Consider the following 15,954-nt stretch of genomic DNA (forward strand, 5'->3'; position numbering starts at 1 on the left):
GTGACATTTCCATTTCCATCTCCTCCATTGCTCGTGGTACCCGACCGTCAAAATGGCCTTTTGAAAGGCTTTAGTGCCACAGACGCTACTCTTTTATCTACTGCACTATTCATTTATTCACTTGCACAAATTGGTCAGTAGTGGAGTGTCCATTCCAATTATGAGATGGATTTTAAAGTGAGCCCAATGTGGGGCCCAGTTTTTGCCGTTACTGCCGTTACTCGTCTTTCATTCGACGTCTCAAATTATTTGGAACATGTTGAAAGGATTGCCAACTTCTGCGTGTGCTTTCAAAGCAGATCCATTGGGTGGGAAAGAGAACATCCTGGAAAGTCTGCCTCCCTTGAAGTGGATTCATCATCAAAGTCCTTTAATGTTAGGTGGCAAAGCCGCCACGGATCCAAATAATCTCACTGCCAGATGTCTTTGGCGACCCATATTTCATTGAACTTGAAGGCCACAGGAAGATGTCATCCATATATGACGCACGAGGTCGGATGGACCTACCTACTTGCGCCGCTCGTACAGCAGTGCTTACCGAAACGTCAAAAGAGTGAAACTCTGATCCCCCCCCCCTCGATTCAACCTGATTTATGAATTGTCCCTTTTCAATTGAACGTAATCCCACATATGAAGCTTCTCCCAACCTAACTCTTTCCCCCAACTTTCATGTGTAAAGTAAGGGGGGGGGGGTCTGTTGGCGTGGACCTTGGGTGGTTGCATCAACTCGCAAGTTTTTGTGCAAACAAAACGGGAAACAAAGTCAATATTGCGTTTGACTCTGGATGGCTCTCATCTCCGGCTGGGAATGAATATCCAAGGTCTCCATGGGATGCCGCTCCATCAGCACGTGGTCCAAGCTAGGAGCAATCGATGGTTGTGGCGAGGGATAGCTACCATCCAAGTCAATAGTATTGCGCTCTCCCTACTATTCTTTTTTCAAGTATTGTCAAGCGCCCAAGGCCACACTCAGCTCGGGCGGGAGGGGCTCTGGGCGTGTTTTGCTTCCCAAATATTTATAGAACCCCATGAAAACAGCATTGTGCCATTAGCCAAGGCCTACTTGGGGCGGAATTTATAGTTGGGCTCGTTCCCTTTTTCCACTATCTTTGTCCGCCTATCTATCCATCTCCATGGGAAGTACGTACGTACGTACTGGTCTTGGTACAGTCCTACACGGACGGAGTGGCTCATTCCTGTCTTGCCATTTCCTAATGACTCAAGTGAAACTTGGAAGCGTCGAGGGTGGTCCAATTCCCATCTGCGAACAACTTCCCCAGGGCCGCAAATAGCAGTCCTCATTTGGCCCTTACCTTCGAGATTCCAATTCAACATTGGGAAGAAAAAGAGCTCCTCTCTCTCTCTCTCTTTCTTCTACAGTACCTACGCACAGTACCAATAATTCTCAGGCCCGCCATAAAGTTGTTCACCTCTGTTTACCCAGGCCAGCTAACTGTTTCTACCGGTGGCTCCTGCTGCCAAAATCAAGCGGGTTTCAAGTGTCATAATGGGAAAGGTCGAGGGAAAATGGATTCATCATTAAAAAGGCATGCTCCTTGATTTTTCATCCAACACTCACGAAGCGTATCTCTCGTTTCTTGTGAACGACAACGACGACGACGCCGAACCCATCCCGATCCTAGGGTCCCTTCAATGAATGTACCACGTATTACTAGGGAATATGGAGAGGTGGCGTGCTTGAGTGCCAAAAACTTGTGCCTCTGACTGGCAGGCCTCGGCACGCACTTACGCGATCGAGGAGAGGGCATGCAGAAAAGTGACCAATTATGCATTGTTCAGAGTAGGCGTACTTCGAGAGTAGTACATGTTCGTGGGAGTGAAAGTTGGATTAGTCGACTTGTCTCTTTTTGTCACGGCCTCCAAAAACAATCCCAGATCACATTGGCGTCGTTCCTATGAAGAAGGTGAGTGAGTGCACGTACGCAAGTTACTCGTTCCCGCGAATGTACGTACGTACACAACACCCACGACAAAGTGAAAAAGTGAAATTAGTGTTAGTGGAGCGCGACCACTTCTCCGGTCCTTGAGACAAGAGCCATGATGAGGCGATAAAAAAGGGATCGCTTTTCTCGACATCATCCTACTCGTACCTAGCTGTAACAGCAGTAGTAGTTGTATTTGTAGTAGCAGGAGGTGTTAGTACGTTACGTTCGCACTTATCGGGATAGAACCTCATTTGAACGGCGAAAAGGAAAGATTAAGAGCATTTTAGCTAATTGTTTTGGCACCTTCCGTTCTTATATAACGTAAGGTGTAGGATGCGGAGTTGGTCGGTCCATCCATCAAGAACCAGGGATTAGAGGACAGATTTTCAAGATCAATGGAGGCCTTGTCAGTAACTATCTACGTAACTACAGCAGGTTTGCAAAAGGCCGGACAAGTCCAAAGATGTTTCAGTAGGAACCTTAGAGGACTGAGAGAGCTCTCATCTTGGGAGAGACTAAAAACGTTGGGATTGTACAGTGTTCAGAAAAGGTACGAATAGTACCTGATACTGTACGTCTTCAAAAGCTACAGCAGGTTTGCAAAAGTTCGAGCAGGTCCAAAATTTTTTACTAGGATCATTGAGGGTATGAGAGAGATTAGAAAGGTTGGGATTGTACAGTATTCGGAGAAGGTACGAAAAGTATCTGATACTGGACGTTTTCAAAAGCATTCATGAGCTTTGTCCCAACCTAAGATTTGGGGTCAATTCTAGTGACCGTCGCGGTTTAATGTGCGTTTTAAGAGCACCTTCAAGCCCTCGAGAATCCAGGCTAGTTCGAACAATGAAGTCCACATCTCTTCTTTCTCGGGTTCCTTCATTGTTTAACTTGCTTCCCTCTAATATTCGTAGGGAATACGTAGGCCTTGTTGATCCAGTAGCATCTTTCAAGTCAGACTTGGATAAATTTTTAGATAGGATTCCAGATCGACCCAACATTCAAGGACTAGCTCGCTCTGCCAACTCAAATTTGTTGATAGACCAAATATCATATAAAGATTGAAAGGTAATAGATGGACGAATTATAACCTTTCATTTTAATGTTGCTGGGGATCACATCCCTGTAGCGGTTAGATAAGCCCGTGAAAAACCAAACCAAAGAAAGTAGGAGGGTTTTTAGTAAGTGTTCAGACGCCACATTTTCAAGGATGTAGGAAAAGGACTGCGTCTGAATGTCTGAAAACTTTTAGAGTATCTTCTCGTTCTCCCGAAAACTTTCACATCCTGCAAGTACGATCTTTTGGATGTCCGTAAACTTGACGCACATCTTCAACCATGGTTCGGTAGTCGACGGCCATTGTTTACATTTTTCCGGGTTGTCATGTGATTGCACAACAAATGTTGTGTGGAAGCAAATAAAAGCCCAAACAATAGGGCATGCAAGCTACCACATCATCTCATCATCACCATCATCACCATCGTCATCGTCATCGTCGGCGTCATCATCAATATCATCATCAGCATCCCTTTTGGTCCTTTTGCACATCAGTGGCATTGAGTCATACTGCAGTTGTAGTATGTGGACACGTGTCGTCCAGTTGCCCAGTTTCAAAGACACATCACACTCACTTTCTTGAGTTCATCGATCAAAAGAAACCTGTCAGCCTTGAGAAAAAACACTCAAAATGGACAAGAGAGAATGAAAGAAAAGTTCCTTTCAGGGTCCAATGCGGTGTTCGGACTGTTGGCTGGGCCCTAATACAAGGACGAACATCGCGGATTTCTATGCATGTCTGGTAGAAACCTACCACTTCTTCTATGATTCGTCTCCAACTACGTGTTCAGTATGTAAGGGTTGAAGGCAGCGCTTTCGACCGTGAAATCAAGCAAACAATAGAGGGCTACCGACCCTCGAGTATCCTTGGAGACGTGTCATAAATATTGGTTTTTAGTCCTGAATGAGACTTGATTTGACTCCCTTATATGGATTGCAGTGCCAGTTTGGAGTGCTCGGGTATTTCTAGCTGGATCATATTTGGATTCTTCTGGCAGCGTCTTGATCCAATATCCCAATAACATTCGCCCTCGAGTCACTCAGAGTCAGCGTCTCCAGCACATTGATTAAACTCCAGCCGAGAATCTGCGTTCCAGTTTTTTTGGAACATGTGTGCAGTCAATTCCCCGACCGGGCGCGAATAAATCCGATGGATACTTGAAATTTGTTGGACAATGGTTTTGATTTTTTTGAGCGGGGTGGGGTCCCAAGGGACCTCCATTTCTTAGCAGTTTCCCTCCATTTCAAGGTTGTTGATGATGTTCATTCGTCTCTAATCTGGTTGAGAAGATTAGTATCCAATTTGGAAAAGGCTGAAAGAGAACGAGAGAAAATGGTCCAATTTATCCACTCAAATGTCAGGTCTGGGAACGATTGCAACTCTCGTTTTCATTTCGCACAAAACTTGGCCCAACACGACGATTTCGGACGAAATCTTTGGCCGAGGATCGAAAGGAATTTATGACCAGATAAATTTGTGCCACTACTCGACAAGATCCAGTAAATTGCATGGGATTTTCTTGAGTGGAGCCGACGACGTCCTTGAATGAGGAACAAATCAACGCCGGAAAATTGAAAAGAAAATCGCCCATTGTCCTCGGTGGAAAAAAGGCCTGGGCGAGAAATGACAGCCCAATGGGAAGACTCAAAGGTCCGACCGAGCAAAGGGTTCTGGCCATTGGCCAGGACAATTGGCCATGACTACTGGCCAGCACTCCCAGGGTCGGTCGATAACTCGGTCGTGGAGAAACCCACACCCAAAAGAGGCCGTGTTTATTTATCCATTCTCGTATAACAACGTTGTCCGTTCGTTGACTCAGGAAGCCAGCACCATCCACTTAGAAATATGCAAATATACCACGCTCCTTTGAGTCCAATCTTTTCCCGTCCAGCTTGGAGTCAGAAATGAATTGATAATGAATACATGTCTGCTAGCCAAAGCAGCAAGCCCTGTTATGACGAGGAATAAATGATTTTGATTTCCTTCTCGGCTCAAGTCTCCTTTCCAGTTCTACGGAGATAGTAATAAGCCTCACCCTCGAAGTATTGGGAATGGAAGACTATTCACATTTGGCACAACTCCAGTTATTTATTTTCAGACCAGTTCCATGACAAAGTAGTTTTGTCTCTGGGCCTTCTGAATCCCATTGATTTTAAACCAAGGCCGTTGTTGAATCAACAGGATGAAACCCAAAAAGAACCGCTCTACTTTCTCATATTCTTTCTCGCTCTGAATTCAAGAAGTACCAACCTCAAAATGCATTTGTAGGACGGGGTGTTTTAGAAATTGCACGACTTCTTTCTTTGCACTTCCACTTCTCGATGGAAGTTCATTTACGCCGGGTGAGCACCGAGAAATTCGAGAAGATTCCCGGAAAAGATGGGAGAAAGAAGAAAAAACATGTTCACTTATCCACTCTCAAAATGCAAAAAAAGCACTTTAGAGCGGAGCCAACCATGCGAAAAAAGCCAGTTAGACAAAGGATTATTACATTGCCAGAGAGCTCTAATTTGGATGAGAGAGAGCAAAGATTTTTATTTAGCAACAATGGTGTCCACTTCGTGTTTAACAGTTATCATCATGTTTCTCCTTACTTTTCAGGTCGATCAAACTCAAAGGCAACTCAATCCTCATCTAACCTTCATTTCAACTTGAACTCTGTGCCGTATCCACCTGCACGATGCCCGCCCTCGACCTGTCCGTGATCGACCAGATTGGCCGCGACCTCCACCCCAGTCACCCTGGAATGCTCTCTGAGGGCGAGGTGTGTCCGTGGACTTTGTTCCTCACCATGGCCTTGACTCTCCTCAAAGGTAAAAGGCCAGAGAGACACTGAGACCACTGAGACCACCAAGACCACCGAAAAGGCGAGGCCTAATGCGTCGCGCTTCCATGCATCCTTTTCCTTTGTCTTTTGATGGTCTTGGCAACTGCCGTCAAGCTCGTTCTTGATGTGGTCGTGGAACATTTCCAAGCAATTAGGCATCCACCAAGGCCAAACCAGTTCTCCAAGGTTCAAGGGGTTTTTCAGAAATGGCAGCTCGTCAACTTGATCCATAAAACCAAGGGCCGTAAATATTTGGCTTGGTACTCAGACACTCATTTCAGTCACCCTGTCAGTCAAGGCAAAGTCCGTGATTATCCGTTGTATCCGCTGCCATTGAACACGATGGAACATGTTTGTGTTCAAATCGAAATTCTTATACCACCATCTCAGTGATACTCAAAAGAAAAAAGAAAAGCCACCTGTGGCCAATTGCTCTAGCTTAAGGCCGGTTGCAAGGGAACTCAGCTCTTAGATGAAATAACCACGATACCAAGGATAAGGGCAAAAGAGAGCCAGCCGCTCTGAGACGCTTGACCCTTGGGTCAATAATTCAGGATCTGTAGCGTTTATTGCATCCCTTGGGCCTTGGGAGAGAGTAGATGGGTGCGATCATTTGAACAATGGAGCAAAGCACAAAAGTTGGAAACTTCATGTTAAGTCAAGTATGATGTCGTACGAATTGGACCCAAATTTCAACGACTAAAATTACTCCCAATTTTCTAACGTATTGGTGATTCCAATTTTCCCTCATGACAACCATCTTAACTTTCAATATGAAGCTTGTGATTACTACTGCGCTCATGGCATTTGTAAAGGGGTTGTTGGTTTTCTTTTCATTTCTGAATGTTTCAGATCGAACTTACCATGTTCCTTCCCGTTTCCAGGTGTGATGCCCCACGTTCCTCGTATGTTACCCGTCCTGGTTTCCGATCCTGAGGCTCGCCTCAGAGCTCAAGAGACTTTCGAGAGCGAGGACTTTAAGAAAAACATTGAGAAGTACTTTGTCGAAAACATTAAGGTGAGTGAATCTCTACGACAATTGACAAAAGAATTCTGCCTCCACGAACGTAGACCAACGCTCTACGTCAACCATTCATGTGCGGTTCTTTGTTCAAGCAGGTTTCTTTTTATCCCCTTTTATGTCCCCGTCACATTGTTACAATTTCAAGGGAATCGAAAGCTTCTGTGGTATCGAGGGCTTTGGGACCAAGAAATAATGTGTCCTCGATCCGCCTGTAATTAGGTGATTGTACGAGAGTGGTCCCATTTGGTGTGTGCTCTCTCCAAGGTGCTGTAATTTCCAGATAAGTCTTTATGACCATGGCCTCCTGGGTCGACGTGGGACCAATCGTGCTAGTTTTTGCTTTCGCCGAGTTCGACACAGTCGAGGCTCCAAAAATCTCGCCAAGGCCGAACACGAGGGGTCCTTCCGTTCTCTAGAGGCCGATTGGTTAGGCAAAGTTTTGCTTTTCCAGCCACTCCATCTTATGAAACAAGAGGTTGGGTTCCCGCACATTGCCTGCTCAAAGCCCAATTGAATGAGAATTGAGAAGATTGTTCCATCCCAACATGAATAAATCAGCTCTGGCTGAGGGTGTTTTGGGGAAGCATGGATCTTATTTTTTTGGAGGGATGACCCGCCTTCCCCTCTTTAAAAGTCAATACCAATGCCTTCTGATGCAGCCGAGTGCGCAGAATTATCTCGGTTCCTAAAGCTCTTGCCCGTTTCTGGTTGGGCCGTTCCATTTATAGGACGGACGGACCAAGTTTTAAAGTCAACTTTTTACTGAGGTACTCACAAACTCAGACCTTCAACACCATTGAAAACACGTCCTCATTTCGAACGTGGTCGTTGGTGGCTCTTGGTGTTGAGGCTCAACTTCACACCCAAGTGTACAGAACGTACAACGCGTACACAATGAGATGAAGATCCAGGGTCTAAATTCTGGGGATCAAGGGATCTCCTCTTCCTTTCTTGCCCCATACAAGACCCCACTTACCAAAACTGCCAAACCGAGCGGACAAACATGAAAGATGGAATATACGTATTGTAACGTAACACAGCGACTGACAGATCAATGACCATCTCGCACGTCCGTCGAGTGCTCTCTATGACATATATGTAACTTTACTGTACAGTGTGTACGTATACGTAGCAATCAAGGAAGGCTCTTCGGGTCGCAGAGACCATCCATTGCTCTTAATCTCACCAGTCACAAAGTTCCTCGGGCTATTAATTTAGGGCGACAACTCGGTATGATTGAACGAACTTTAGTTGAACTTGTTCCCATCGAAAAGTTTTGAGGCGGCTGAACCGGTGGAAGGGAGGAATTTGTCCGGGGAGCAATGTTGTTTCATTAGCGAAATCTTGTCTAGAATCAGAAAAACGTCGGAAACGAGGATCCAAACAAATTCCAACAGAGTTCTTACTAGCTTTTTGAACACCTTCGTTATTGAACGTGAGGTCGAGAGAGCCTCACTCTCTTAGACCAAGTGCGACCTCACTCATCCTCCTTCTACGTATAAACTAGGCAAGGCCAAGAAGCCTCACTTCCTTACTTGCTTTTCCTTATGACAGAAGGCTCATTCTCACAAGATCCAGGTCGAGAAGAGCGAGAGCTCAGGAATTCCATTAGAAATAGTCCTTTCCTTTCGCCCGGGATACGCACTCACTTATTACGCTCGTAATCATTCGCAGGTGGGCACGGATCCGTTAGTCCGAAACTTGGTTGTGATTTGGATTGTTTGTGAAGTGACATACTATTTTATAGACTTGCTGGCCTTAACCCGAACAAACCCGATCAAGAATTAGAGCACGAATGTCATACACATTGGCAAATTGGTCACGCAACTTCTTGAAACCTTGATGAAAAGGGCCATAAATATTGCTTCCCACCGATGTGACACGGTCTTGATTTATTTGACAAACAAAGCTGGTCCATAGTGCTACCAACACGCATGAGAATATGGGGTTTGGGGATTGCGAGTCAACCACGCAAACACCCTCCCAGTATTGTAATTCTACCCACCTATGGAGGTCGAATGGAACACCTCGATGATTAATTCAGAATATTCCATTCCGCCGTGACTTCTCTAGGTGACCTTTTAGGGTCTCTTTATCCGTCCACCAAATGAGCAAATACTTTTGTTGGGAAGACAAAGAGCTTTTGAGTCCATTGAGAGAAAATCTCTCTTCAAACGAGGAATGAAAGCTCAAACAAATCTAAAGAACCACAAAGTGTGCCCATTGGGTTCCTAACCTCGAATTTGAACTTCTGTGAGAAAACACTACTCCTGAACTTCCATGAAATAATGCATGAACTGATTGATAAAATGAGAATCGAGTATTTCGGCCCCTTGGTCTCAAACGGAGTTCGAGGTCGTTGCGAGTCAGATTGGTCTCCCAAACAAGGCAGGGCTCTGCGGAAAACGAGAGAAGGCGGATGAAATATTCAAAGGGGACTCGTCGTTTATTCAAGGGGAATGTGAACTAAGAGTAAGCAGGTCGGCCATAAACTAATCGATTTTGTCAGCGAAAGCAAATTGGTCATCTTTTCCCATGTTAATGTTGCCTTCGTTGGCCTCAATCGACTTGGTTGGGTTCGAGATCACTTTCAGGCAAGTTTCAGGACATGGACGGCCATTCTTCCTCCTCTTCCTCATCATCATCATCACCCTCTCCCCCCTTCTGCTCCCCTTCTCTCACCTACAAACCATAATACCACATGCCTCAACAAGTTTTACCTCCTAGCGTGAAAATATTTGTTCAAGAGTTTCCTGAGGTCCAAGTGGTCCAAGTGGTCCAATTTTCCAACCTGAGGTGGCTTGCTTCTTCCTTCTTCCTTATTCCCTTTCACTTCTTTTCTCCTCTCAGCCGCAACCATAATCGGTCTTTCCTCTATTATAGTATGTACGCTCGTACCACTCCACTAAGTTTTTATCGTTCTTCCTGCCGTGGCTCAAAACACTCGCACATCTTACTTCGTTGGTTGGATGACGTTTCCACGTGAAATATACTTATTTGGAGGTCCACTTTGGATTCTACCCGAGAGCCTTTTCCAACTGTGGTCCTACACTTAGTGTTGTAAGGTTGTGGTGGAGGATTATTGTGTAACTGCTCCTAGTCTGGTTGGTGCTCAGATGTCCAATTTCTAATATATTTTTGTCCGAACGTTTTTTTTTTCCACCCCAGATGGCCATCGCCTGAGACGTGTACAGCGTGCATTTCTTTCGAGATGATTTATTTTCAAGTATCCCATTCTTCATCACATTTTTTTCGCTTATAACGATCCACTTGAGCTTGGGAAAATTGTACTCGTCTTGTTAAAAGGTTGGCCAAACTTCAGGTCTTTTGGTTGAAAAAAAAACGAAGTTCGCTCCCACGCGATTTTCTGAACATGAAATGAACGAACGTTCACCTCTACCCAAGACTTTTCCGAGATGGAGTCTACGTAGAGTTGAGTAGCTGTGTCTATCTAAATATTTAATTCTGGAACAAAATGCTGAGTGCGGCTTCTTCCAGATAAGGAATCACTTTATATCTCCCTGGGAAATGGCTCTGACGGAGGGGAAATCTAAGAGGAAGGCCATGTTTCCATTTCCGTCCTTCAGCAAATTACTTTGGGAGAAGGGTGGGATCCTTGTTTCTGGATCCCTTTCGTTCCAAAAGGGGACATCTTTTTAGTTCATCTCATACAATTTTTAATATCTTCGCCTGGCGGCGTGCTGTGCGACGGAAGCACTTCTGCAACCAGGACCGGAAGCAATTCTTCCCCACTGACTTTAGAGGCAATTCTTCTCCATGAATCATGGACACACGTCTCCGGGTGATGGATGCCAATAGATATTAATGGGTGCCACGGCCCGGCTTCATTGACTACGGGGTGGGTGGGGAGTGGCAGTTCCACTCAATTAAACGGGATCCAATCCATGGGTTGAGTGAGATCTTTCTGTGGAGGAGCGGCTATGTATACGTTTCCCCAGAGCCTCGCACAAAGGCTCTTGGCTGGTACCACGAACTTGAATGGAATGAAACTTCTGTCCGACAATCGTTACACAAAAGCCAAGCAGTCATGGTTGGACGATGGCTTTGAAAGAGCTCAAGTTGGAATCCAGTGTACGTATACTGAGGTCATGGGCGGACTACCACAAAAGAGTCTGCCACGAGCTAAGGAAAGAGGGACCAAGTTGCCACCACGGCTCAGCTTAGGACCAGCCACGCCCTTCTCATCGAGGCCATCATTTCACGCCATGCGAATTCTGCCCAGGACCAGCCGAAGAATGCTCAACCAGGCTCGACAATGAAAGCAATTTGAAATGTATCTACAAGTCCATGTCTCCAAAAAGGCCCCCATTTCCTGGAGGGAACAACCAGCCGGGATGAGGATGAGCGTGCTGTGGACATTCCCAATTTCCTGAGTACAAAGGATGACCATACACAAAGCCAAAGCAACCGAGGCCACACAATAACGAGCGATCATGACTCTAAATCATCCTATTGTAGCTACAAATTTGGCACCATTCATGCCAAGATCCACCCAGGAACGCAATCAAAGGTGTGTCGTCATATCTTTCCGTACTATATTGAGCACTCGTCTCCACCCACCAAATGGAGGAGGCTAGTACATCCATGAGCGGAGTGATCCAAGAGATTGGACCCTTCTTCAGCTGCAAATGGTCCCTGAGATGGAACACTGCAGTGTTCACTCCTACGGAACTATTATTCTGTAAACTCTTGCTCGAACGCTAAAGAGCGGAGTGAACGTGAGTATACATGAGTATACATTGTGCCTGGCCTCGGACCTAATAGCGATGAACGGATGAATGGACGAATAGATAGATAGATAGATGGATAGATGAATGGACGGACGCAGGGACGGACGGGCGGACGGATGGAGAGTCTCATCTAAGATGTAGGGATGATTCGTGTGAGTCAGTCAGGGCTAGAGGAGAGGGCCTCCACTATCTACCGATTTGAATAGAGCCAGGCCTCGCTAACGGTCGGATAGTTTGGAATGAGATGAACCTCGTTGAGTGGCATGTACTGTATTACTGCAGATAGTGCGAGCACAAGAAATGGGGAAATATTCTGACTTTATCACTTGACTGAACTATTAGCAAAGCTGGTCCTGCACTTGTATGCCTCCATGGAGAATAGTGGTACGCACCTTGTGCGTGCATTTGCCCAATTCTGAATAGGTTCATTTCCATATACTTAGGACCTTGTGTAGTCGAAATATGCAACGGAGTCCTCTATTTCAGTGTCGTATTCACATCATGCCTCCAAAGTCTTTCGAAGTAATGCATACAACTCCCTGTAATGAGAGCAGGGTGCGACACTATTGAAGGCGAGCAAAGGCGCAAGTGATGCGAGGTTTTGTTACTCTATATCAGTTTCCCCCCCCCCCCCCCCCCCCCCCAAAAAAAAAAAAAAAAAATGCCACCCAACACGCCTTTTAGAGGTAGTGTAGGCGAGCGGTTTCAGAAGCAACAAGGTAAGAATGGTCTCTCGAGGTGTCCTGGGTTCTAAATCCGGTGCCGAAAGTTAGCCTAATGAATTGCTCCAATGTTCGAATTTTCCCCTTTCTTTTCGATCGGTTTAGGTACATACGAAAATGCATTTTCATCTCATTAGAAGCTTAAACAAACCCTCAACGGATTTGTAGACACCGTTGGTATCATTTCTCCCAATCAAATAGCATTCGTAAGGTAACTCAAATGGAAGAGATAGGATAAACGAGGTAAAATTTTGGAATGTTGTTTTCTGGGTCAGAATTGGTACACTTTAATAGAAACGAGCACTGGAACTAACTCTCGCACTTAAGCAAGCGCCGGATTAAATTACGCTACACATTGTAGTATGAGTACAAACCCAGAAATAATCATTCTTCTTTTTCTGGCCGGGATTTCCCATTGCGCCCTAAGAGAGCAATTGTTATTTATAGGGACATTGTTCTCCTTTCGCAAATACGAGTCAGAGCTTTATGTTTCTGTGTCGTCGAGCCATTCAAAGGACAGTTCTCGTGCTAACCCAGTCAACCAGCCAACCAGCCAACCAGCCATCATTCCGTAAGGGGAACAGAACGTGAACTCCACGTCTGTGCTGTACTCTAGAGTGTGGTTCTCTAAAATAGGATTTGGGATTTACGACGACTTGTCATGGTCAGCTGAGCTTTTCCAACAATTATGCGGCAACGCGAACCAGACAGACTGACGGATGGATAGCGAAACGCGACCAAGACTAAATGGTCGCGAAATGGCGCAACTTCCTTCCCATCTCATCCCATTTTTTACGTACATCCTTTTAGAGTTCTTCCAGTTCACTCTAGCTCTTCTCGGGAGAAAAAAAGTGTGCCCATTTGACATTTGGTCTGAAGTTCTCAGTTTTGAGCTAAAAGGGCATGTCACCCAGAAATGCGAGACTAACGTCTAACTTCATCAGTTAGTCCACCCATTTCAGACCATTTTGTTTCCACCAAACAGTCTACTGGCGGTTGATGCCCATAACCAGATTGAGCCCATCCGTTCATGAGGCTGAACTCCTGTCCAATGCCTCGAGGGAAAATGGAGCAGCTCCCAAACCGGAGATGGATTTCATGATGAAGTCCGATGAGGTCGCTGAAATGAGGAACACTTCTGTCCTCTCGAGTGAAAGTTCGAACCTTGAAAAAGAATCTGGTCCATCTCATCAAGGCCTCAAGCGACCAACCACCAGACGAGTCACTTGTTCCTGGTTCTCCTACTTGACTCTCTTTTGGGAGTGAGATGGAAACAGAGAAGCACTTTTTCGCCAAATTCGATCCAGCCTCCAGACTGGGTCCATTTCAGGTGGAATGTGAACACTTTGATTTGATCCATCAGTCTTAAACTGGGCTTTCTGGGCAAACGTGATTAAGACTCACTCACTTCAGCTACTGAAAAGGCCTCAGAAGTTCAGAGACAGACCTTATCCGACCCATCTATACAAATAAACCAGTTTCTAGCTAACGTAGAAAGCAGTCCCACCCACTCATTTGCATTAAACCCTCATCATAGTCCCCGAAGTCTTCAGAGGAGGCTAAGCTTTCTTAAACCCGTGGCTTACCATATCAGGTATATTGTGCATTCTGTGCGTGGACCTTCAGCTAGCAACATTGGAGCGCTTGATATCTCCTGTCGGTGGGCACGAATTCTAAGCCTCACACTATGTACATATATAGTTTTGAATGGCTGCGCAATAACTTGGGGATGATAGCGGAATGTGTTAATGGAACCATTTTCTCGTTTTCTTCCAGACCGATATTCAAGCCCCGTTGAATCGCCAAATCCTCCGCAGCTCAGAGACCGTGATGCAAACTGTCGATGTCATGAATCAATTGATCAACACCTTCATGGGCTCACCCAATAATGCTTTTTCCAATGATGATTTCAGCGGCGATACCAATGGTTTAGGTAAGTAACTCTCCTCTTCTCAACCAAGTGATATCAATGCTTCGATGAAGAACAACTTTTGACTCCTGTTTACATCTCTTTGTTTTTTTCTTGGTCATGGCATTTGATCGGAAGGCCACACTCTCAAAGTTTCCTTTGTTGTTATTATGTTATTATGCCAATGGACTAAGATGTTGCTTGCATTTCAGATGATGGTACTGACAAACCACGTAATTTCGGTCTCATGAATCCCAACACGTTGTCCCAATTGTTCAACTTCGGCCAAACCCTTTACCAAATGGTCCGATAAAGGAAAGGTCCTAAATCTCAGACTTTAGCTGCTCTACTCACCCACACTCCAACAACAAAACCACAAAACCACCCAACTAGAACCACTGAAACGACGACCAACAAACTTTTTCATCAAGACACACAATCTCTTCATGAATGTATATAAACCTTGAAAAAAACCAAAAAAACACAAGTAGAAATTTCTCCTGTTTTTCTCCATTCCCCTTGGGAATTCCACGCCTTTCTAACATCTGTGGAACTCGATGTTTTCTCCTATGAACAACAAAACCCTTCCATTTTGTCAATGGCTATCATATAGCAAGAGTATCTCTTGCGTTTGTACTAATGTTTAAGTTAGGATCAATAATCATGTATTAAACTTAAGTTCTAAGCTCAAATCCACTAGAAATATAAATGTTTATTGAAAACACGACAAAAGCCAATAAAAAGATATGTTTTGAGATTCTAGCCTCGACTCTTTCTTATTGTGCTTGAAATCATCTGTTGTTTTGTCATACATGACAACGTGGAGTCAAGGGAAAGCAGGCCTATTCACTTATTTTGCATTTTTTTTCTTACATAAATACATAAAAAAACATTTTGTTATTTGATGGAATGATGAGATGACCTTAAAATCTACCATATTGCGTTCTAAAATCACCCTAATCCTGCACTCTATTATTGGAAGTAGGTCCATCAGTTCCTTTTTTGGAGGCTTTCATTACTGAAAAGGTACGTAGATTATTTATCTTTCAATAGACCACATTGGTCCAATTTGAAATGAATTGTGGCGCAACGAATGCATGATTCCGATGAAGAGCAATGAACTCCTAATTGAAACAAAACGTTTTCCCAATGCAAGGTAATGGCATTTGTTCCCATCATCATTAGGATCAGGATCATCATTTAGCATTCTCTAAATCCCTGGACCCATGTCGCGGGGCCTTTTGTGCCTTGGAAGAAATTATGACCAAGAATTCGAAGCATGTGCCATGCAGAATATGGTTCGCATTTGGAGAGCACAAGGCAATCTCCAGGAATGTTTCCTCAACTCTAGGTTTTTCATCCGGGTTAGATTTGGGTGACACATGTAAATGATGCCATACCATCTTGATCTGTGTTATATTTGCCAAGATGGTCCATCGATTACATGACCGACACCACATAGTCACCCTGGGAGGGATTATGGATCCCACGGGAGCGATGAAACTATGAATATTTGGCCTTCCTCCCACACTCCGAGGCATAGCTGGAGCTAGCATGTTCCAGATACAAACACTCATATGGCCTTGAATTGGAAGAATGAGGGCGAATCCCCCCTGAAGGAATAGTAATGCCGTCTGGATATAAGGCTACAGGGTTGCCCACATGTAATGGGTCGCACCAAATTGTAACTGAAGAAGACAGCTGGGACATCAAAGCTACTA

General features: G+C 44.8%; 1 protein-coding gene across 2 annotated transcripts in view; it reads left to right on the forward strand.

Annotated features, from left to right (window-relative positions):
- Positions 1-14,995, forward strand: part of LOC131887382 (uncharacterized) — a 21,991-nt gene extending 6,996 nt beyond the window's left edge. The window contains exons 2-5 of one of the 2 annotated variants that reach the window (XM_059235974.1): positions 5,602-5,813; positions 6,712-6,845; positions 14,101-14,257; positions 14,446-14,995. In XM_059235974.1, the coding sequence (XP_059091957.1) occupies positions 5,681-5,813; positions 6,712-6,845; positions 14,101-14,257; positions 14,446-14,546 (525 nt within the window). In that variant the 5' untranslated portion in view covers positions 5,602-5,680 and the 3' untranslated portion in view covers positions 14,547-14,995. Of the gene's footprint in view, positions 1-5,524; positions 5,814-6,711; positions 6,846-14,100; positions 14,258-14,445 lie in introns of those variants that run through there. The other variant, XM_059235975.1, reaches the window with a different exon arrangement.
- Positions 14,996-15,954: the final 959 nt, after the last annotated feature.

Source organism: Tigriopus californicus, chromosome 9 (genome assembly GCF_007210705.1).
Source record: "Tigriopus californicus strain San Diego chromosome 9, Tcal_SD_v2.1, whole genome shotgun sequence".
Classification (NCBI taxonomy): Eukaryota; Metazoa; Arthropoda; class Copepoda; order Harpacticoida; family Harpacticidae; genus Tigriopus; species Tigriopus californicus.